Source organism: Brienomyrus brachyistius, chromosome 10, assembly GCF_023856365.1.
Source record: "Brienomyrus brachyistius isolate T26 chromosome 10, BBRACH_0.4, whole genome shotgun sequence".
Taxonomy (NCBI): Eukaryota; Metazoa; Chordata; class Actinopteri; order Osteoglossiformes; family Mormyridae; genus Brienomyrus; species Brienomyrus brachyistius.
In genome coordinates, this window is record NC_064542.1 from 19,948,103 (window position 1) to 19,973,147 (window position 25,045).

General features: G+C 47.0%; 1 protein-coding gene across 1 annotated transcript; it reads right to left on the reverse strand.

Moving 5' to 3' along the window:
- Positions 1-934: 934 nt before the first annotated feature.
- On the reverse strand, positions 935-24,724 carry hmgxb3 (HMG box domain containing 3). The gene is made up of 21 exons (XM_049029172.1): positions 24,541-24,724; positions 20,199-20,366; positions 18,648-18,822; positions 18,007-18,501; positions 17,826-17,924; positions 17,523-17,654; positions 15,700-16,058; positions 15,478-15,590; positions 14,204-14,296; positions 13,842-13,930; positions 12,704-12,805; positions 11,486-11,632; positions 10,464-10,768; positions 9,641-9,768; positions 7,804-7,935; positions 7,507-7,691; positions 6,920-7,139; positions 6,140-6,273; positions 4,046-4,165; positions 3,468-3,677; positions 935-2,744 (listed from the first exon to the last, which is right to left on the reverse strand). Exons 2-21 carry the CDS (start codon positions 20,342-20,344, stop codon positions 2,277-2,279), a joined length of 3,852 nt encoding a protein of 1,283 aa, XP_048885129.1. The 5' UTR covers positions 20,345-20,366; positions 24,541-24,724; the 3' UTR covers positions 935-2,276.
- Positions 24,725-25,045: the final 321 nt, after the last annotated feature.

Below are 25,045 nucleotides of genomic sequence, written 5' to 3' on the forward strand. Positions count from 1 at the left end.
CCACAACCAAGGGGCAAGATTATGGTGTTGCGCCATCTGCCCCAGGGCTCACGGCACATTACTCCCGTATTCACGATCATATTTATCAACCACTTGTGCCAGAGTAGCCCATCTGTTGGTTCGTACCAGATGGGATAACCTTCGTTCACATCCTGCATTGCCCTGCCTGCCCAACATCCTGTTGACTATTTGTGGATTTTCTCTCCTCAGACCCTTCTCAGTAGGCTCTCTCCATGGCTGACAGTGAGCTTTGCTGTCTCTCAAATGGCCTGACCCAGTCATCTGACCATAATGATTGGCCCTTGTCAAAGTCACTCAGATCTTTATCCATGTAAATTTCTTCCGCATTCAACATGTCAACAACTACCGAATATTAGCTTCCCATTTTATATATCTTGCACATGGGAGTGGTCATTGTTTTGGCTCAGTGGTGTGTATATATGATATGTATGGACAAATTTGAGGTGTGTATTATATACCGATGACCGCTGGACGAAGAAGAATGACGTAACATTCATCCCTGTAAACATCTAAACTAGACGATGATTCTTGTTTTGTCAGCTATACCCATGCAAAAAAAATACTTACCATACCGCAGTGAGAGCAGACAGTTACTTTTTGCCAACACAGAAGATTTTTTTTGTACTTTAAGGATTTTGTACTTTCATGACAAATTTCAAACATATTTTCTGGGAATGTTGGTCAGCTGGACTTCTGAGGTGTTCTAACAAAGAATTTGGCTGATTGGCCATCTGGCATCTTGGAAGGTGACAAATGGAGACTCTGACCCTGTACTCTACGTCACTCTGCTTCGATTTAACAGCCTTGACACCAGAAGCTGAAAGGCTTTGGGATGGACAGGAATGGGGGTCAGCGAGCGGCGCGTTAGGATTTTGGAGATGCGCACACCTTGAAAATATATCAAAGCCTGAAATAGCACCGCAGGGCTCTGAAGGCCAAACACAGCTTTATTTTCTACAGGGGTGTTTACAGTGGACCTGGTCACTATGCCATAACAGCAGACCACTATAAAACATTTCCACATGCCTTCACAGAAGGCGGGAGCACGCCTCCCTCTTCTGGCAGGTACAGGAGGCTGGGCATCGTGCACGTCCGGGGTAGCCTGAATGCGACGGGAGAAAGGAGAGAGCAGTAGGGAGTGGGTGAGAGGAGGAGGAGGGAAGGAGGGCATCGGTCTGTGCATCTCACATCATATGTAATAATTATGTGGCTTAATGTGGTTCAGCAGCCAGGGCTAATAGGACAGATAGCAGCCAACAGCAGGTCATTCATACAGTGATTGTTAATACGAAGGGAAAAAGACACTGTCGAAATAGACACACGCACGCTCGCAAAATGCGATTAAATCCAAAAACCTTTCAAACCTTACCAATCAGAAAAAAAGTATACATTTTTTTTTCAGCTCAGAGTTTTCAGCTCAGCGGATCATCTCCCCCCCAGTTGACAAGCAGATACCTGCCCCGCACCCCCAGCCACCCCATACCCCAGGATTACAGCTATTCTAGATCCACTGAAGAGTAACTTTTTTTAAAAACAGTTCATTCATGGAAAAAATGGCAAAAAAACGAAGAAAGTAAATGCAAGAATACTGATAATTTTATAATTTCAGTTGGAATAGTGATAAAAATAAGTATCTTTGCGAAACCAAAAGGGATCTAGCAGCTAATGCTGCTTGCTTGAATCCCTAATAAAGAGAGACACAAAAGTAATAGAAACACAATTAGAAATGACAGAAAACAGTGAAATAAATAGTGTAGGTTGATATACAATGACCCTTCAGGACAGCCAATGAGGAGCAGGGAGCGACCAGGCTTGATACCGGCTGAAATGGTTTGAGGGGAGTGTCTATGAAGGGGCACATAAAGCCCTACACACCTCCACAGCAGATATAAATATGCTTTATATCACTGTGAGGAGAGGCTGAAATTCCAGAATTCATCTTTGGTTGTGAGACAATTTAACCAGGGCCCGGGACTGTACCATCCTATCGGTGACCCTGAGCCCCGCCCCCTCAAATGCAGCGCCATCGGAGCATTAGCTAGTTAGCAAGCTCCGTCACCACAACAGCCCCAGTCTGAAGAGACAGCTCCGCGTGAACTGGCATTGTCAAAAAATACACAGCAAAAGTACATATTCTTGTTGTCACGGTAAAAGAGCAGGCAAGGACATTTGCTACTGCGATGAAAAGGGGCTTCAAGACTTGCAGACAGTATATTTCGACTGGAGAACAGATCCTTGGGGTGTCCATCCGTGCCCTACGGTAGGCCAGCCTCCTCCTCCAGCTCTGCCCCCGCTTCTGCCTCTGTGTTGATTTGCGCCACGCCCAAGCGGTACAGGGCGTCCCGGATGACCACTTCCCCAGGCTGGCAGCCTTGCAGCACCTCGTTGATCTGCTGGTTGACAATGTCCTTGCTGGTGAGGAAGTCGATCAGCCGGTTGTAAAGGTAGTAGTAGGCAGCGTTGTCGAAAGCCAGGGGTTTGTTCCGCACGCTGCCCCCCTCGGGCCCAGCCTCCTGCAGCGAAGCCACCAGGCTGCCGTAGGGCTCCAGCTCCTGGCAGAGCTCCATGGAGTAGTGCCGCGGCACGGGAGACTCCGCCCCCACCTGCCCAGGATGCACGATCCAGCGGGACTGGGATCGGGTGACAGGGTGCACCTGGGGTGTCTCCACCCCTGGCAGGTCCAGGCCGTAATGCTGGTCCTGGAGCTCGGCGCAGGACACGTACTGCAGGGGCAAAACGGCGGCACTGTGGTCAGGGCAGCCCAGCGTTTACCGCGATCTTAGCAAGTTACCGCCAGTCTGGAACCCCAGGTCCAGGTGACGAGCCTGGCCCTTCAGCTCACCCCTTCCTTACTCCTCAATGCTCTAAAATCTGAGCCATATTTTTCATCAAATGCCCACAGACCCTAGAACCCAGTGTCGACTGCCCTTTGATTCTCACGGCCTTCTCTTATTTCTGCTCCCCCTCCCCCGGCCCACTCTGGTTAAACCCGTCAACAGTCCAAGGCACCAAAATAAAAGCCTCCGGTCGTGTCCTGAATGCATACCAGAGGGGCCGAGCTCCTAATCGTTAGGTATGACCTCTGATTATGCGTGCCTGACATCGACCAGATAGCTAACAGAAGATAAGAAGGGGCCTATCTGTTTCAGGTCTTACAGACACAATTTTGGAGCTTAACTGTGTGTAAATCTTGTGTAATATTTGGAATATTTGTCGAGGGAGGGCCTGGACCACATAGAAAATGGTGCACTGTAGAATGCAGGGGCTAGACCCATTTATCTATCCACTTATCCAGTAAAGGCTTGCAGGGGCCGGGAGCCTAACCCAGGCAGCAGAGGGCACAGGGCTGTACGCCCTGGACCACAGGCTAGTCCATTATAGGGTACACAGTCACCCTCAGACAAACCAAACTCTGTCAAACACTGATAATGCTGTACTCCACATACCTCTGGGTCACCCAGCGGATCACAGAAGCAGCCTTGATTCCTACCCCACATCTGGGAAGCCAGCTCTGGGTACTGGACGTCGGTGCAGAGCGCCACCTGGCGGGCAGAGTCCGTCACGTACACCGGCGGCCAGTAGCGGGACGACATCAGCAGGTCCACATGGTCCCTGGCGCTCTCGCCCCTCACCATGTACTTGGAGCCACACACCACCTGTGGGATGGAAGTAGGGGGCACTGAGAGAAGCCCCAGGACGCCACACCCCACCCGAGTTGGGATCAGGCTGTTGATGGTGCCGTTCAGGAGACCGGCCCCAGGCAGAATGAAGCCTATTAATGCAGTGTGGGGAAGGCAGCCTCGCCCAATCAGCTCCAAGATCTCTGCTCTGAAAACTACAGACCACAGCTGCTTCTAACTATGACAATGAGCTATATTTATATATGATATATTATTATATAAATTGCATTCTTGTGCAACTGACTCTTAAGACACCTGGGTGGGTGACAGAACTCAATATAAACGCAAAAAATCAGATGGTGTTTGGAGCGCCCCCAACTGGCAGGGTGCACCGCTGCAGTTACCTGGTGAGGACAGATCTTATAGAGCTTGCCGGCTGTCAGGTGAGAGGGAGGCTGGGGCACGGAAGCAAGGCCGTTCTGGACGTAGGCGTACAGGGCACATACGGTGCCCATCATCTGGCCCTGCAAGGGGAGAGGGCGAGGTAAGACCAGGGAGCCCGCAGCCCTGAAGGAGCAGAACGGAGATAGACAGCCGGGAGGAGACTAGATAACAAAATCAGCTTCAGCACTTAATGGACAACAGGACAAAGAAGGACCAGAAATTAAAACGAAATCAGTCTATTTTGTTTCCCAGTAGATGTTAAAAAAGGAGTAAAAAAAAAACAAATAAAAACACTGCAGAAAGAGAAAGATTCTGCACTGAGAAAATAACTGGAACTGGCCCAGTTGCCACCAGGAGGGCGTTAACGTTACTACACATTCACTGTTACTGGAATATCCAACATTGTGTGATGACACAACCGGGCCGCTCGCCCATGGAGTGAGACGAGCAGCCGTACCTGAATGCCAATCCCCGCTCGCTCGGTTATGCAACGCCGCTTCGCTATTTCAGGAGCTGAATACGCCTCAGATCGCAGACACTGTCACTATCGCCTTAGTAACGCCCACTCTCATTTTTATCTGGTTTATAAATATTTCTCCAGCCCTAAAGATAAGATCCCCTGGGGCTGATCTGGAGTCGACCCAGACGGTGGGCAATGGAGCCAGTTTAGGATGATCAGAGAGATAAAGGATTCATTGTGTGGCTCGGTCTCCTTCAGCAGCGGCCGTTGGGAGGGGGGGGGTGGGGGGGTCAAACCTGAGATCTGATGAGGGCTATAGATAGTAGCCTCACTACAAACCCCAGTCTCACCACAGTGCAAAGCCAGGGGCTGCTTATCTAGGCAGAGTGGGCCTGCTCAGACCTGGGAGATTTCATAATGTCTCCCCTGAAAACCCAGAGCTTCTGCTCGCCAAAGCAGCTCGCTACACTCCAAACGGGAAACTGACTCATCTTAACGGACAGGCATGAAGCAGCACAGTATAAGAAGTGAAACATTCTGGGAAGTTATACTGCAGCTGACGAATAAGAGGGGGGTGGAAGGAGGACGACAAAAATAAGGAGATCAAACATTCACAAACTTATGCTGACACTAGTTTCTTTTTAGTTTTCTTGCGTGGTGTATCAGGGCAGTGTGTGCTTTCTTGTATTCGCAGGGTCTTGTTATTAAAGCAGTGAAATTGGGTCCATGAAGGGTTTACACGCGTTTGGAACAGCGGGCAGGAGTGGAGGTGTTCGAACACGCAACAATGACCGGGATACAAGACAGTGATATTTGTCGCCGCCTACATCAGTTCCACGGAAAACCTCCTCCTCTCGCACGGGAAAACCCGAAATCCGCCTTTGAAACAGGATAAAACAGACGTAGGAATGCAGGCGGATGAAAGACAAATGCTATTTCCTCTGATTGTTGGATGTGAATCTAAAACAAGCAGTGGCACCAAGCAGTGGCACTTCTGCCGATCGGCCCGCGAACACGACTCCAGTGAAAAGCACATTCTTACGTCACAGACTTCTTCATCCTCGTCAGCTCTATCAATTCAAAAAGGAAACGAAAGACAAAATGTGGCATCCTTCCTACATTTCACAACAGCCACTTTAAATTATGCCGATTTAAAGGAGCCAAGCCTTCATGTTATGGCCGTAATGGCCGGGATTAATAGATTCACAAAGACATTTTGATCAACACTTGGGCTCCACGGTATCACATCGCAGTTATACTGCACATGCGCAATAATCATCAGGGCTTCAGATGATGGACGTAAATATTGGTCTGTAAGCCGGCTTTTTGGTACCATACGGACGTGTACTTACACCCACAGTTTGGTAAGCAGGCACATACAGTACCGAAAAGCTAGCGTCAGGTCAAATGTTTACATATGTCATCTAAAGTCCTGGTTATTACCTCGCATGCGTCATATAATCGCAATTACATTATATCTTGCTGTCTCGCCCATTTTTCTAGAAATTTTCTCAGCCAGACTGACTCCTATCACACAGACCGAGAGACGCACAGGCTGACGAGTGTGTCTGCCTTCCGGACGTCAGTCTCGTACCTTGGAGCTGCCGGGGTCACAGGGGGAGCCACTGCGCTCCAGCAGCGTCCTGAGCTCCTCTGCGCTGTGCTCCTGGATCAGCGCCGGCTTCAGGGTTCCCTCGTGGATCAGGCGCACCAGAACGGCGGGGTCGCCTGAGACAAGGAGGTTTTCCAAACGCAAAAGCATTAGAGGAGGACAGGGGCGTGGTCTTATAATACTTATTATTCAATTTCATCCCATCTATGTTTAGTCTTCCCACATTCATATACGAGTTCCATTCATCTGTACCTTTAATCTGTATGTATTATGGTCCATTATTTCCATTTCCAGTTTATTTTTGTTATAAAAAATAGCATAAAATATAGCATAATTATAAAGACATGAAAACGTATATGGAATTTTGCACTGACCAAAAAAGTATTAAACAAAAGAAATTCATTTTTCGGGGGAGGGGGAGCAGCTCTGTGGGTTGGGACTCAGAAGGTTGTGGGTTCAAATCCCTGGGTCAGCAGAGTGATCCCACCATTGGGCCGTTGAGCCAGGCCCTTAACCCCAATTGCTCCATGAACTGGCTGACCCTACTGTCTCCTCCACTCCAGTTCCATGAGGTGGCCTCCTGGGACGCTCTGCCAGCTGTCCTGAAGGAGGTCCTACATATGCTGAGCTCATATTGGCCGCTTTTCCTTTGCTCTCTGGTCAAACTCCTCCAAAACAATTTCTATTGTGTTTGGGCCAGTGGTCAGGTTCTGGTACTGTATGTAGCGGCTGTGACATGGTTCCACACAGGGCCCGCGTTACCTGCAGGTGTAAGGTCGGACACGTTCTTGTCCTTCTCAGTGTTGATGACAAACGAGTTTCGCATCAGAGGTGGGATGAAGGGAGCTATAATGGATGCGTCGAACTTGGTGATGGGGATGCTGGAGGGGAAGGCGGCCTGCTCGATCGCCTCGCTCTCCATCGTCAGCCAGAAGTCATCCACGTTGACCTCGTCCGCTGCCTGGAAGTCCGGCCATGTGAACTAGGAATCACAAGTTAGATGATCAGGCTGCTTGTGTGACTGCAAGGCACATAGTGTCATTCTAATACATCCAGCCATTTTTCATATCTGCTCATGCAATACAGGAGAGTCCAGAGCCTATACCAGGGAGCACAAGGTACGAGGCAGAGGATACCATGGACAGGACACCAGTCCATTGCACAGAGCTACCCACTGAGCCACCACACTATCAGTGTTGTAAGATATACTTTAGTTATTTAATTTATCCACCAACATTTTAAAAGCATCTTACACCTGCATAACTTAATCATAAGTCGAATCCTTACTTAATACCCTGATAAGGACAGTATAAGCTTTGGGCTGCAGACCCCCTGGATGTGGGCCTCACCTCCACATTCTTCAGATGCAGCACATTGTTGGAGTTGCGCTGCGCGATCTCCACCTTGGGCGCGATGCCGCACACCCCGCAGATCATGTCGTTGTAGTCGCGGGGCGTCAGGCTCTCGAAGGCCCAGTAGCCGCTACAGAGCAGCTCCTGGATGTGGGAGACCTCGCTGGGGCTGAGCGTGTGCACTGGGAGGGGAAGGATGAGTGAGGGAGGGAGAGACAGGCCCAGGGTGTGCGTGACCCCCAGAAAGACCACAAAGACCACCCCCCCCCCAAAACGAAGACCCACAGAACTTACCAGGCTGGTTCTGCACCCCGTTCAGGATCATCAGGGCTGCCTCGCTGGGGTCGTGCCCCAGCCTGATCTGGCTGCGGATCTTGAAGAGGAGATCCAAGCTCACCAGCAGTTTGTTGCCCACGTTAAAGAGACCTAGGCAGAGAAGGGAAGAGTCACCGGTAAACAACATAATAATGGTATATAAAGAGAGAGGTCTTCTATTCATAATGAATATTTCATTAAGTTACAAAATGGTCATGTGGGTGGGAATAGAGACAGTGACAGGGATCACTTTTATTGGACAGAAAAAGTCCAAAACATGTGTGCCCTGGAGAGGTAAAGCGGGCTATCCCACAAAAACAGAAACTTCTTCAAATTTCTTCAAAAACATCAGTGTGCCTATACCCTACAATTGATACATATCATAGGTAGCACAGAGGTATGACTTAATAACATAATAACAACTTATCCAGTTGAAAATATTCAATAAAAAGGGGGTAGGGGTCAAAAATGTGGGATAGCCCACTTTACCTCTCAAGGGCACGTTTCAAACAAATGAAAAATCTAAATTAATTTTTAAACCTAAATTAATTTTTAATAAAAAAGAAAAAACAAATGTAAATCAACAAAAAAAAATACAAAATCTATTCTAAAAATCTGCTTGAGCCTCTTAGGAAAAAAGAAATTCTAACAGGGGTGAATATCAAACGTTTAAACCATTCAACACTTCTGTAACACCTGGAACCAAGGTGGTATAACGACATCAGGCAACTGATAAACATGAAAAACAACACAATTTACATTCTAAAGGGCTGCTGGAGGGGCACAGCTCAGGCTCAGGTCCCTACAACTTAGTTCAAGTGCTTAACTGGCCTTCATTTTCCAGAGGTGTGAGGTCGACTGACAGACCATGGATCAAACAGCACTGCATATTACAATCGACCCTCCCAAATCGCGGGGGTAACGGGCACAGCCGCCCGCAATCCAGAACAAACATGTGAAATTTTTTCCCACCCTTTGGTGAGCGAAGCAAAGCAAAAAGATACGAGAGATGCAAGATAAAACGATCACTGCGAGATACCATGTCAGAGGCTGCTGTACACACACTTGGCATACTTCAAACCAGTGCTGTACACACGCTTGGCATACTTCAAACCAGTGCTGTACACACGCTTGGCATACTTCAAACCAGTGCTGTACACACGCTTGGCATACTTCAAACCAGTGCTGTACACATATTTTATGCATTTATGAATTACTAAACTGTCTGTGTCATCTGCTGGCCTTTGTGTGTCACCTGCAGCTTTTGTAAAACTCAAAAAAGCTCCCGAAAATTTCCAATTTAATTTCTTATGCCGACGTCGCGACATAGCAAAACCGCAATGGGGAATGTCGCAGTGCAGAGCAGACCCCTGTCATGTTGTACTTATATACCTCGCTAGCTTCAATTCAATATTTGATTACTAAATAAATAAAGTTACATGTGACATTCAAAATAGTGTAGCGTTGTTACAGATTACATTAGATTATTACAGAGTAGATTATTGTGCACGCCAGTGTGCGGGAGCGTTTCACAAATTCACACTTAATTGCAGTGTCTTTTCCCTCTTCAGCTAAAATGCAAGTCATGTTTGGTCATGCATAACCGAAAGGGGGTTGTTTAATAAACACCCACTTCCCATTAGGCCCCCATGAGGGAGATGCTTGACAAACTATAGTCCATCACAAAATTCCCACTTGTGTGACCCTTCCCCCATAACCCCCCACCCCAGACACGCCTCACACGCGTCCAGCCTGGTTTTCTTTTCCCAGATCTCCGGCCACTGAGATTCGCGACCCGATGACCTCCCGGCGATACCTGGGTGTATGTCACAGAAGCTGTGCAGCGCAAGGCACTGGGGGTTCAGGCAGATCTTCAGCTGGATGGTAGCTGTCTGGAGGTGGGAGTCAGTCAGAAGCCAGCAGTCCTCCTGCCCCGCCACCGAGCTGCGAGCAGTAACAGGGGGAGACTGAAGTCAGGCCAGAGAAAGATGGTGAATCACTGACACAAGATGCTCTGCAGAAAGCCTCAGCGCAGTGGCCCTCAGCGCAGTGGCCCTCAGCGCAGTGCAGAAGTCTTAGGCAGCCAAACAAACTTCTGTTTAATGCTTTATAACTGGCTAGTACGTATACATTTGGAAAAAGAACATATTTTAACATTAGAATATATAAACAGTAATAAAATAAAAAACATTATTTCTTGTGTTGCCTAAAATGCTCCTAATATCTTGTTTCTCTAACCAGTCCTCAGCGACTCCCAGACGGCCCTCGTTTTTGCTCAGAGCTGGGGGGCAGCAAAAATATGGACCCTCCCAAGGACAGCGTTGAGAAAACACTGGGCTAGACAACTGCAGCTTTGGTTTCCAAGCCCCTCCACAGGGGCAGCCCAGCCGTTCCATTTACTTATTAAAATTTCACCAATAGCTCATTTAATTAATTACCTCAATCAGTGAACTAACTTCATGAGGTAGTGATTACACGAAGAAGGTTACAAGTGGGTGAGTTCAACAAACATGGGTGTGTTGGACGGTAAGTGCAGGGCAGACGGCTGGGTTGACACGCTGACAGGTTTGGAAATGGCTAATCGGACACGCACAGTAACATGTGAACGCCACGTGAGCGCCTGAGGGAGATGCCCTTACCCCTGGCCGCCCTTGAAGAGGGGGAAGCTGCAGAGGGCGCAGTCGCGGGCGGCCGACTCGTAGAAGCGGGGCCAGCCGCTCTGCTGCACAGCCCCGCACTCGTCGCCGGACCCGGAGAGCACCACCTGCGTGCTGTTCAGCTCCTGGATGAGCGCCATGGCCTCGGGCAGCTCGGCCTCGCTCTCGGGCAGCTGGATGGAGCCGCGCAGCAGCTGCAGCGTCGACTGCCGCTGCGTCTCCTTTTGGGTCGGGCTCAGGGCGCGGTACGGGTCCAGTAGAACCGCAGAAGCCGGTTCCGGACCGCTCTGACCGGGGAACGGACACATTAGTGCTGATGCAGAGACAGCGTCAAAATAGCTGAATGGGAGATTATTATACATTAGTACATTAGTGAACTATAAATTATACATAGATACATTATGCATTATAAATGATACATTATAGCAATATGCATCTATCGACCCAATCAGCTTGTTATTCTGCTCAGGGTCATGGATGGTCTGGGGCTGATCAAAGGAGGACAGGCAGATGGGACGCGAGTAAACACAGTTATTACAGAGAGAAAATCCATCCATCCATCCATCCGTTTGTCTGTCTGTCTGTCTGAGTGCGCTGTGCACTACCAGGTAAGATGCTGTTATATGGACATTGTACGTACATTTCAGACTCATCTTGCTTGTTTTTCCGTTCCTTAATTGCACTATTGGATGTTTGCTTTTATTTGCCCCCCCCCCCCCATGGGTTAATAAAATCTATCAATCTAATCCATCCATTCATCTCGCTTATCTTGGTTGAGCTCGCAGTTTCGGGGGGGTCTAGAGCCTCTCCCAGGCAACATTTGGGTACCCAGGCTGAGGGGGACCCAGACAGCAATGCCCACACACTTAGATAGGCACAATCTATAATAGATTACAGACTATAAAAATCCCATTCGTTTATGGGTTCGTTATCATTGTGTAATGCTGCCCCCCCACCCCCAAAATAAAACCTTTAAGGAGAGCTGGGTGGGATGCGAGACTCACAAAGAGCTTGGGCTTGGTGGCCGCCTTCTTGCTGAGCTCCCAGCCGCAGCTGGGACACACTTGCGGCTTGTGTCGGTTCTTGTACACATAGTCACAGCTGGGGTTCTTGCACTTGCCCCGGCCCCGGGCTGTGGACAAGCCCAAATCCTGTCACAGCAACACGCATCATGAGAAATACAGGGGCGCAGCGTACACTGATGCCTAGCACCCACCCATCCATCCATCCACACCCCCACCCACCCAGCCACCCATCCACACCCCCACCCATCCATCCATCCATCTATCCACACCCCCACCCAACCATCCACCCATCCATCCATCCACACCCCCACCCATCCATCCATCCACACACCCACCCAACCATCCATCCATCCACACACCCACCCAACCATCCATCCATCCATCCACACCCCCATCCATCCATCCATCCATCCACACACCCACCCAACCATCCATCCACCCACCCACCCAGCCACCCATCCACACCCCCACCCATCCATCCATCCACACCCCCACCCATCCATCCATCCATCCACACACCCACCCAACCATCCATCCATCCATCCACACATCCACCCAACCATCCATCCACCCACACACCCACCCATCCACTCACCCACACACCCACCCAACCATCCATCCACCCACCTATCCATCCATCCATCCACCCAACCAACCATCCACCCACCTATCCATCCATCCATCCACCCAACCAACCATCCACACACCCATCCATCCATCCATCCATCCACCCAACCATCCATCCATCCACACACCCACCCACCCACCCACCCACCCATAACCAATTTTCCAGTTCAGCATCACTGACAGCTGGCAGCCTATCGCAGGCAGCACAGGGTACAAGGTCGGGGGCCCCCTGGACAACATGCCCACCCACCCACGCACACTCTCTTATAAACTATGTGCAAATTAGAGACAGTGATTCACCCAACTGCATGTTTGCAGAAACCTAAGTACTTGGAGAAAAACCCACACAAGCTCAGGGAAAAATACAAACTCCATGCACACAGAGGCAGGGATGGAATTACAAACAGCAAAGCCTGGAGGTGAGAAGCCACTGAGATCCCACGGCACCTTAAGTATTATTCATAAACTATATTTTATCAGCAAGGTATCACCATTTTTACAGACATAAGATCACTGCACTTCACCGAGACACTGTCTTCTTAAAAGTTACTGACTGATTTGCAGACTTACCAACATGGAGGTCTGGTTCTGTTTGAAGGACACAACCGACAGAATCTTCAGCCCTTTGTCGGTCACTATATAGTGACTAGTGTTGGCAGGAACGGGATGATTCTACAAGGATAAGGTGTGAGACAAATTGAGACGGAGAGTCACTGTGGGACTCCCACCTCAGCGCGGCCCAGTGGGCCAATCAGACAGAGGCTGCCTACAGAACCACAGCAGGCTCTAAGCCACTCCCCCCCCCCCCCCCCCCCCCGCACAGTCTGGCACCAGTAACTCGGTAAAAGTTTGAGGGGAGTCACATGTGAGCACGTGTGCTATATTTTAGGGGTGTGACGAGGCACAAAATACACGGTTCAACGCAATTTTGGTACAGCAGGGAAAACAGGATTTGTTTTGATATTGTTTAGCCTATTATTAAAGCCGCAAACACATTTGGGAACAGTAAATCAAACACAATGGTTTTATCAGCATGTCCAAATAACAAAACCTAAGAGATGCTTATTTGCACATACAAAAATAAATATGTAAAATTATTTAAAAATTAAAAATATAACATTATAATAACACAAGAATAAGCATAATGAACTAAATACCATGTTCTCTAATACAGAGTATAGCTACATATCTGTAGTGATAAACACCCCCGTAGCCGCCATTATTTTTAAAGCCAAATCTAAATGTTCTGGCAAAAGCTCCTTAAACGGCTCAGGGACACTAATTTACAGAAGCTGTTTCTGCCTCACTCCGGTCACACACACATTCAGATGATGTCATTCAGATGATGTCATTCAGATGATGTCATTAAGATGATGTCATCTCAAATGAAAATGCTAGATGTGTTTTCGGCAACGTATCCAAGTCTGGTAAAAACACAGCTGACAGACTCCCATAGGTGTCGGTGTAATTTACTGGCAAACCGAAATATTCCCAAAGCATGGATTTTGACTGACTGTAACCAGCATTAATCGTAACCACCTCACTATTAGCATAATGTTTTCTGTGTTGTGCATCTGCTTGCAAAATTAGGTTCTGCCAGTTTACAAATGTATTCATTCACTTCATTGTGTGTACAGAAAGGAACAAATGATGTACTAAACAATTCTGAAAAAATACGTACATAATAACAGCCATCCTGTATTCTCACCTGTTCCAGCTGCAAAGGTTTAACAGCCTGTCCAAGTTGCTTGAGTGTGTTGGGCTTCAGGCTTGGAACCTTCCCTGCTGCTAGCTTGCCTGTAAAATAATAATAATAATAATAATAATAATAAATTATAAGTATTGCACAATGAGAGGTTTGCATTAATTCAAAATGCAATTAAACTGACCATTTGATAATACAGGAGAAATTCAAATCAGATCTTTTAGAAAGCGTAAACATCACAGGGTTCACTATGGCTTGCAGTTATACAGTTGCTTACTGCCCAATAATATAAATGACTTAAACAGCACTAAAGAAACTGCATTTTCAGTGAGTGACGTATGACTGTTAATAAGCAGGTAACCAACCTGCTTTGCTGTTTAACTTGGACAGAGCTGCATCTTTGACCTTCTCCGGTGGCACCGTCACCCACTGGACAAACGCAGTTCGAGAGCCGGAACCTGCCAACGACCACAAGATGATAAAAGCTTTTGTCACTCTGTTCTCGTCTTTGAGACGTGGCTGCTTTTCCCAAACAGACCGTTTCAGGTCACCCGCTAAGTTCATTAGCATCCCTGAGTTTGACCATGTTGCCTAGTTACGACTGAGTATCATTCAGTACAGACCAGTCCTGGCCTACATAATAATGGCTATACAGGACAATGCCCCCTTCTGACCAGACAGCATACCTGATTTGGATAAAACTGGACTGGGAAATAAAAGTTGAGCCTGACGGATGCAGTGAAGACACTGCCCAGAATTTGCCAAGTCACCCTCAGGTGATCAGCCTGCATCCTACACTACACTGACCAAGCAAATAAGTCTTCCCAAAACTTCCCAAAGAAGATTTCAGCTTTTCACCCGGCCTGCTGTGACGATGCCCTCCACTACTGCTCATTCATTTTTCATACCATAATTTTCTACATTTTTGCATTTTATATTCTTCTGCTGAAAAGTGGTTGTCTGCACATACTGCAGAACTCAATTAAGAAAATACAGTATTAATGAGGGGGGGCAGTGGTGGCTTGATGGTTAGGGAAGGGCTCTTGTAATTGCAAGATTGCAGGTTCGAATCCCCGACCAGCAAGGCACCACTGAGGTACCCTGAGCAAGGTACCACCCCCAAGCACTGCTCCCCCAGTGCTGGATTAGCTGCCCCCTGCTATGTCACAACATCACAGATGGGTTAACTGCACAAGACACATTTCATGCAGCATTTCTGCATTAAAATCACCACTTTCATGGGCATTTTAATCCTGTTCAGTGGCATCAATTAGCACAAGAACACTGAATCATTTCAACTATACGAGCATTTCGATCGTTGCTTATTTTTCTTGCTACATGACCGTCCTACAACTGTCTGTGTTTCTGATTGAAGAGTGAAAAAAAAATAGCTAAACGGAAAACAAGCCGACTGCTTCCAGATGCCAATTAAACCACCTAAATAACAATCTTCTTGAAAACACAACTGCCACTGCATTTTCTCATGTTACTGAATTCTGTAGCGCTGAGTTGCAATCCCCTAGTAAGGCTTCCCCATACGTACACTGCACCTTCTTCCCTTCTGAACTACTTGGCTTTTGTCCCTTAATTACACTATTTGATTTCTTTAGCTTCTCTGCTCAGGAAGGAAGGTGCTCACCTATTTGTGTGGGTGCGGGCAGGATGGCGCGAACGGGCCTCTTTGGACCGATGCCGGGGGTCTTCTGCCGTGTTTTCTCCCGGACGTTGGATGCTGGAGCCCCTTTCAGGCAGCTGCAGAGGGCAAGGCGGCGATAAGAAAGAAGAAAAACATTGCTGCTAGTCAGTAGTTTACCTGCATTTACATTTCTTTTGTGTTATTAGGTATTTCTGTTGTCCTCACATTGCTGTTGTCTTTGTTCCAGTTGCCTGCTGCATAAGAGCTATGCTGCCCCCTGCAGGTAATTTCAGCACTTGTCGCTGATTCATGTTGGGATCTGTGGGTTCGGTGACAGCCCCCTCATTCTCCATGTTCCTGCCCTGGGGGGTGGATGAGGCATCCATTGGGGAGTTGCCAGTCATGACCGCTTCTTTCCGCTGTGTTCCGTCGGTGTCGGATGCGGTCGTTGTCACGGCCAACCGCGTCACTGGCTCGGGCTGCTGAGTCATGCCAGGCTGGTCACTGCCCCCTGGATGCTTTGTCGGCTTCCGTGCAGATGATTTAGAGGTCAGAGCGGCTGCTTTGGTCTGACCTCTCTTTGCCTGAAGGGAATTGGGTGGGAGAATCCTCTGAGACATGCCAGGAATAACTACTGAAAATGCATCTTATTGTGCCAGAAGGAAACCGTCTACAATGCAGTCTTCATACAGCATGACCGCACGTCCACATTAGCACTGAATGACAGAATCTTTCTGCAATGCTGCACAAGAACATTTATCACCGAGCCCAAGTGAGTTGACCCTGGAGATCCGTTAATGTTACAGGCTCTTTCGACAGTTTCCTAAGTGAATTTATATTTATGCATCCATTCAACTAACTGTACAAGAACATGGTTTTTTTTCCCCATTTGTATTGGGGGGGGGGGTACATGGAACATCCAAGAAGCACAAGGCATGAGGCTAGGATCCTTGACCAGGCTGACAGTTCATTCAATTCAGAATAAACCAATCCAACATCTATCCGTCCAATACTCCTCCGAGAAAGGAAAACATTTCATGCATCTTTTGCAGACACAGATATATAATTAAGATTCAGTCATATTCTTTCTGCTCAAGCATGATCAGGAAAGTTATACAGACAACTGCATCCTTTCTTTGTTAAAATTTGTTTAGGGGGCTTAGCATGTTGCTTAGCATGTTGCTTGCTGTGCGGTTCTCAGACTAGCTGTTTGGTTCCTGGTTTGTTCAGCGTTTCACTACTGGGGACCTTTTGTTGTACATCGACCGCACGCTACATACAGTACCAGTGAAAAGAGTGGACATACCTACCCATAGAAAGGTTTATTTGTAATATTCAGTACATTTTAGACTAATTATAAGTAAATCAAAATCAATACAAAACATAAATGGAAGTATTTACTGACCAAAAGGATTAAACAAAATAATAATAATTTATTGGGTGGTGGGGCAGCTATGTGACTTAGGAATCAGAATACTGCTGGTTGAAATCCCATTACTGGCAGAGTGATGCCACCATTGGGCCTTTCAAAAAGGCCCTTAACCCTAAATGCTACAGGGACTGGTTGACCCTACAGTCTCCTCTATCCCATGTCCATGAGGCGGCCTCCTGGGATGCTTTTCCAGCTGCCGCAAATGAGGTCCCACATATTTTCATTGGCCAGTTTTTCTCTGGTCACATTCCTCCAAAACCATTTCTGCTGTCCATAGTCAGATGGCCAGGTCATGTGATGCCACACTATCACTCTCCTTTGTAGACGACGCGTCCAAACTTTTGACTGGTCCTTTTACTGTCAAGGACCCCCAACTCCCCAGCTGTCTGTTGGGCTCTCCTGCCCTAGAGGGAATTCCGGTTGATTGCATGCAGGGTATTCACATCCACACACACTCACACACTAAGAGCAATTTACAGTTGCCATTTGGTCTAACTGCATGTCTTTACATTACAAGAGGAGTCTAGGAGGAAAAATAAGGAGCTCAGGTGGTCAGCAGGTGCCGATCCTCCCACCTTGACGCCATGGGTGTGACAGGAGGGGCCTGGAGACTTACGTTGGCCACCCACTTGCCCCCAAGGTGCTGTCCACATTCCGGGCAGTTGGGTGGTTTGTGACGGGTGACGTAGGAGAAGGAGCAGCCCGGAGTGTGGCAGCTTCCACGCCCTCTTCTAGTGTATTTTATCGACTGAAAAGTACAACAACCACAAGGTGTTACGCTCTCTGTCCTCAGTCCATAAAGAAAACAAATACAGGTCGTCTTGGGAGTGTCTGCAAAGGCATGACAAACGCTGATTCTACAGCAGCGAAAAACAAATGAAATATAAATAATTAGTCTTTTAGAAACAAAATAACTGACCAGTTTAAATGAGGGTTTGGGATCAGGCTCCTGAGTGGACCCAACAGGAACCATGAGGACAGAACTTGGTGCAGAAGCTACCTTGGTTTCCACCAAGTCCTACAGAAGACAGAAGGAGATTTCTCACTATTCAACCTCAAAACAAGTTTAGCCAACAGGATAACTAAAAACCAGGTCTTACTGGGCTGGGAACTATGGTGACCAGGTGTGTGGCGTCATCTTTGACCTGGTGCACCACAGCGGTACCCGTGATCCTCTCCTCCATCTCCATGCCGACAGCGGTGTAGGCGTCGCCCGTTTCCGCAGGCTCCTCCTTGACGAGGAAGCCGGACGGCTGCTTATCCTGCATGCCATTGGATGAGCACTGAGATAGGATCTGCTGCAGAGCACCGGAGTGGCTCAGTGCCGCAGCCGTCTCATCCGTCAGCCCCTCGATGGCGATGCACTGCTCTGACAGCTCAACCTCGCTGCCAAGGGCCATGGGCGAGAAGAGGGCCTCGTGCGAGAGTGGCTGGAGTCCTTCTCCTAGGGGGTCGACGGTCTCCACGCACACCTCCACCGGCCCAGCCGCCCTGTCCTCTGCCATTGTTCCTTTAGGAAGCAGCACATAGTTTGCTCGGGGGAGAATCTTCCGGAAGCCTGGGACATCTGCAGAGGTGCCCACTGTTTGGCTGTTCTAGGAGATGGCAGGGGAGGGAGGGATTATGTTAGACAGGATGTCCTATCCCTGACGACGTCACAAGAACTGACTTGCAGCATGGGGTTGAATGATACAAAATCAGGCCTCTGACCCCAGCCACAGAGCACACAGCGGCAACATACTGCGTCAATTCCGTCCTTCTCCAGCTTAGCCCTCTCCAGATAGTAGCCTTTGTCAGCCACGTTGAGCCTTTTCCAACTCTCACTGATCCTCTTGTTGATTTCAGACTGCGGGAGGTCAGGATACTCCTGCTGCATACTCTGGTGGACGTCAAAATAGTACAGGAGGTATGCAGACCTGCCCAGGAAAGACAAATCGTCCAATGAATTTCAGAAAATCCATCCATCCATCCATTTTATGAAACTACTTATCATTTTTACGGTTATGGGTAATTTTTGTCAATACTTACACCTACTACTTAATCACTGCACCGTAAAGCTCACTTTAAAATGACTTTAAATTAAAACCTCATTTTTCCTGGTTGTGCCGTCTAACATTAGAGGCAGTGTGAACTTGTGCACAAATGGTTTTCAGCACTTTTAAAAACAAAGTGTTTTGGGTTTTTTTAATGAATTTAAAGGTTACGAAAATAGAATGTCAAAACGCTTAAATTAAATTTTTTTAATTACTTAAATAACAATTTTAATCATTTTACCACTGTTCATTTGGTTCGATGGTTGCACCGCCTGAGCGTTTTAGACACAAAAATGTCAAAAGTGTGTATTATTTGAATGTATTGAAAATATATTTGAGACTTCATACAAAAATGACAGACATGGTATTTATTAAACGGTTTTTTAAAAAATGGATGAAAAAATATGCGTATCATGTGATTCATCCGTCATCCACCATCGAGAACATAAATCTATTACATACATGTACATCAATGTTTTACTAGATTAATTACATTACTGGGTTGTGTAATTGCATTGAATTGAATTGAATTAATTCTTCTTCCTGTCATTCAAATTCTATTTCAACATCCCTATGGGATGTGGCCAATTTGAAACAAATTCCAATTCATGAATAGAATAGGGCAAAATTCATAAATTCAGAATTTTGTACTTTCCAGTGTATACAGTAAATTCCACTTATAATAGACTTCAAGGGACCTGGCAAAACAGTCCGTTATATCCAAAGTCCATTAGTTGCTTCATGCCCAGAATACAACTACAGGACACCATTTACTCATGCCACACCCCAGCAGATACACTTGTGGTATAAACTGTTATATTGTACATGTAGTAATCCAACTGACCAGATGCATGACTATTAATAATCCTGACTACAGATCTGCGCTGGATATCACCGGCACGCCACGCGCCTTGTAGGCGGAGCCTGCATGTCCATTATAGCGAACAAAACTACAGCTAAAAGCGGCCCTGGGGACCAAATTGTTTGTCCGTTATAAGCGAAATTCCATTATATGCGAGTCCGCTATATCCGATGCTTTTTCTGCATGTTCTTAAAGGCGCACGGCTGGGACCAGCGGACCTCGTTCGTTATAGAAGATATTCCGTTATAAGTGAGTCCACTATAACAGGATTTTACTGTATATACAAACACTATACAAAAATATCACTGGGAGCAATGGCAACAAACACAGCCTCTCCTTTTATAGACAACGCCCTTTCTTCCGCCTTAGTATGGTGGACGTGTGTGTACAGTGTTACCTGGGCTTTTTGGATTTATCCGCAGGCTCCCCTTGGCTTCTCCCTCGCCGTCTCCGTTTGGGCGAGGAAACCTCCATGACGGTGTAACAGCTCTCCACCTCCTCCGTGATGATCTTCACCTCAGCCTCCTCAAAAGCAGCATCCATCTTTGCAGTTTCACTGTATATTCTTGACAAAAAAGGAGGCGAGACAGGCCTCAGACATGTCCACCATACTAAGGGTTTTCAGAGAATCAAGGAGAGGTGCATCGTATATATAATGTGGGCAGCACTATAGGCCCAGGGTTGTGGGTCCCCCTTCCTTCCAAAGACATGCAAGTTAATTAATGGTCGGCCCAAATAGCAGGAGAGTGTTTTCTGGGACAGACTCCAAGCACACCTCAGTCCTGTACTGCAAGAGCAGCTGTGGCAGATGCATGCAAAAACAAAATCATTCTGCATGAACTTCTGTAGCAAATACAACACATTTAAGCTTTGGATCATTAACACCTAGACCAAAATAAAGCAAAACAGCTTTTTAAACATCTCCCAGACAGCAAGGCATGTACATCTAAGTCACAGGTGCAGACATCTTGTCTGTCAATAAAGACAAAATATTCTTAAAACTTTAGCAGTACTGATATTGTTAAAATACAGTTTTGATTTAGGCAGCTGAGGAAAGTCTAAATGCGCTGTAAAAAACCTTCTACAGCACTGTTGTGAGATCTGTGCTCTCTGGGATCATCACTGCCTGATATGGCAGCTGCAGCTGCAGCTCTGAGGACTGCAGAGCCCTGCAGTGCGCAGTACGGAGCATCAAGAAAAACACCATGAAAAACTGCCCAACCTGCAGGACATCTACATCCAGTGATGTAGGTCCAGGGCATTAAGCATTATCAGAGACACTCACCACCCTGCAGGACATCTACATCCAGGGATGTAGGTCCAGGGCATTAAGCATCATCAGAGACACTGACCACCCTGCAGGACATCTACATCCAGTGATGTAGGTCCAGGGCATTAAGCATTATCAGAGACACTCAGCACCCTGCAGGACATCTACATCCAGCGATGTAGGTCCAGGGCATTAAGCATTATCAGAGACACTCAGGACCCTGCAGGACATCTACATCCAGGGATGTAGGTCCAGGGCATTAAGCATTATCAGAGACACTCAGGACCCTGCAGGACATCAACATCCAGGGATGTAGGTCCAGGGCATTAAGCATTATCAGAGACACTCAGCACCCTGCAGGACATCTACATCCAGTGATGTAGGTCCAGGGCATTAAGCATTATCAGAGACAATCAGGACCCTGCAGGACATCCACATCCAGGAATGTAGGTCCAGGGCATTAAGCATTATCAGAGACACTCACCACTCTGAATGTCCTCAGACATATGACATGAATGCTGCTTCCCTCATCGACTACGGCCAGTAAGAACCAGCGAGGCATGTAAGGGCGTGTTGTAAGTCAGCATATGATTGGCTGGAAACTAAACGTGGGACTGAATGTATAAGCCTACTCTCTCGTTCATCCAGTCACTCACTAACTTAGTCAGTCCTTCAAGTCTGTCGTTCTGAACGAGTTAAGAAAAAAAAGTTATTTCACCCATCCATATTGGTTACAGCTAGTGCTGGAGAACTCAAAGACCCTCCCATGCCACTTACATCAGTAGTTTGAGAACATTTTGGTTTGCCAAAAAACTACACCAAAAACAGAGAGAGAAGTAGTCGATAAGCCCAAGACTGCCTGTGGGTTTTGTTAAGCGGAACTCGGGTATGTTGCTGGAAACACATCCAGTATGCTTAACTCACTGGAGACGACATCATCCTAGTGTGTGTACAGCCGGAGCAAGGCAGAAACAGTCTCTGGAAATTAGTCTCCCAGTGGCATGCAGGACATGCTGTAGGACATAACTGAATCCACAAAGAGAGAAAGCCTATGAAAGCAGGATTCCCAGTGCAAAGAACAAATTACTGCAGATTAAGAGTACTTCAATGGAAACCATCCATCCATTTTCCAAACCGCTTATCCTACTGGGTTGCAGGGGGTCCGGAGCCTATCCCAGAAGCAATGGGCACTAGGCAGGGAACAACCCAAGATGGGAGGCCAGCCCATCGCAGGGCACACTCACACACCATTCACTCACACATGCACTCCTACGGGCAATTTAGCAACTCCAATTAGCCTCAGCATGTCTTTGGACTGTGGGGGGTAACCGAAGTACCCGGAGAAAACCCCACGACGACATGGGGAGAACATGCAAACTCCACATACATGTGACCCAGGCGGAGACTTGAACCCAGGTCTCAGAGGTGTGAGGCAACAGTGCTAACCACTGCACCACCATGCCGCCCTCAATGGAAACCAATCTACACTATATGAACAAGAATATTGGGACACACCTCTTAATCATTGAATTTAGGTATTTCATTCAGAGCGGGATCACCGAGTACTGAGGCGCATAGTGTGTAAAAGTCACCAACACTCTTTTGACTCATTAACTGTATGGTTCCAAACTTTCTCTGGAATTAGCTCCAGCACAAACACTGTGCACTGGGAGTTTCATAGAACGGGCTTCCATGGCCAAGCAGCTGCATGCAAGCTTCACATCACCAAGCGCAATGGCAAGTGTCGGTTGGAGTGGCATGAAGCACACAGGACGCTGGAGCCAAGAAAACGTGTTCTGTGGAATGAATCTGGGTTTGACGAATGCCAGGAGAAAACATGCCCAACTGCAATGTTCCAACTGTATAGTTTGGTGGAGGAGGGATAATGGTATGGGGTTGGGCTTGGCCCCTTATTTCCAGTAAAGATTAATTAATGTGTCAGCAGAAAGTCCATAAAGATATGGCTGGATGAATTTGGTGAAGAAGGACTTGACCAGTCCACACAGAACCCTGACCTCAACCCCATCAAACACCATTGGGATAAACTAAAATGGAGAGTGTGAGCCAGGCCTTCATGTCCAACATCAGTGCCGGACCTCATACAATGCTCTTCTGGATGAGTGGGCAAAAATCCCCACAGACACACGCCAAAATTTTGTGGAAAGTCCTCCCAGCAGTGGCAGCTGTTATAGCTGTAAAGGGGGGGAGCAACTCCATATTGATGCCTATGGGTTTAGAATGGGACGTCATAGAAGGTCATGTGGGTGTAATGGCCAGGTGTCCCAATGCTTTTGTCCCTATATTGTACCTAGGTAGAGGGTCTTTGTATACTGAATGTCAGACAATCAAGATGCACACATATCACAGTAGATAAACGACAGTGGTTTTTCATTTTGATGCTCTTAGCTCAAATCCCAGAAGGGTGCATATTACACCTCACAGCCTAAAAAAACTACAGGAAATCATCCATCTGTATGAATGGCTAAAAGCGTATAACTCCAAAAATTATAAAAGGGGCAGGTGATGATCATCTTTAAGAAAGTAAATTAAAGTTGCACCAAACCTGAAAAAAACTCCTCAGTATTGGAGGATGTTAATCATGATATTATGTTTATTTACTTTTGCATCTGAATAATTGAATAATGTTTATAATACAGCAAAAATAATGTGTATACCTTTACTCTCACACTGTATGCATATCAACAGTTTTCAAATTCCCTAGATACGGTTCAGTAATAATCTCTGGCCCCATTGGGCCCCTTGCTAGACAAAAGTAGTTTGAACACATTGACTACATATGCATGAGTAATGTTAATTGCTCTCAGTAACTGGTACATAACAGGGATATATGCTTTCAAGTAAAAGTATTTGGTAGTGGACTGTACAGCACAGGACACCTTAACAAAGCAATAAGCTAAGTATAAAATAATTAATTATAAATGCAGTTACTATTTTGGATGTAGTGGTACATGAAAGGCTACTGCAATGTTAAAAGCGACGGAATAAGGTCAGGGCTTCCATGGCGGAATAAGCAAGGTCATTGGCAGCGTAACTGAATCTCACCTACATACGCGACTGTCTTACGGAAAAAGGTTTGCATTTTACATTTGACTAGTTAGGTATTTCAACCAGCTAGCTCAGTGAAAACGGGGAGGGGGGATTGGGTGACATCTGCCCACCACATATAGTCAGGTACGGTGGCCTCCAATAAAAGGGCAGGTCATTCTACGCACTGAAAACAGGCATAGATTCCCATGCAAAGAGGAGGGAAAGCTTTCAGAAAAATAAATACGTCACAATTAATAACAGCGAGACTTAGTAGCGGCCAACATGTGAAGCGGCGCAGCTTCCGCTGCTGGCTAACTACCTGCCCCCCTCCCCGCGAGGAATGTGGATTATTCGTGAGTCTCCATACTGAGCCTAAGCTTTGTGAAGCATCCAATGAGCAGCTTCCTTATTGCAACCTTACCTCTACTGCAAGTAAGGCTTCCCCAAATCCCTCCCGATCACGTCTGCTTCAACGTCAACCGCTCGATTGTCACCAGTGGCAGTCCACCATCGCTAATCATCTTATTAAACCTGTGTTTAATGCATCCCCGTTCCCGTGAGAAAGCCCCCTTTCGGACTTCTTTACTCCCCTGCCCTTCATTCAAAATGGCGTTCCGTTGCTAAGGCAAAAAACCAATCCGGTGAGACAATGAATGCCCAATGGCCAATCAGGGGCTACGTATTAGACACGTGAAATACTGTGTGCTGGAGTCCGTATCATGTCATTTTCTTAAAGGCACAATGCGCATTGAGTAGCCTTATAATTTAGCAAATAAATGGGCGATCTTAATCCTGGTTATTTCCTATTCGGGTGTATTGGATTATATGGCATTTACACGGTGTTTCTGCTCGTTAATCTAACGTCACTAATAAATGCTACAAGATAATTAAGATTGCAATTATCAGCTTACAGATGTTGAATGATA

Bases quoted from the DNA above. Each gene is read 5' to 3' on its own strand.
- hmgxb3 (XM_049029172.1), bottom strand. From the start codon at position 20,344: ATGGATGCTGCTTTTGAGGAGGCTGAGGTGAAGATCATCACGGAGGAG. The intron at 18,823-20,198 runs GTAACACTGTAC...TTTCCTGGGCAG, and splicing joins GATAAATCCAAAAAGCCCAG to GTCTGCATACCTCCTGTACT. The intron at 7,692-7,803 runs GTAAGTTCTGTG...TTCCCCTCCCAG, and splicing joins CGGGGTGCAGAACCAGCCTG to TGCACACGCTCAGCCCCAGC.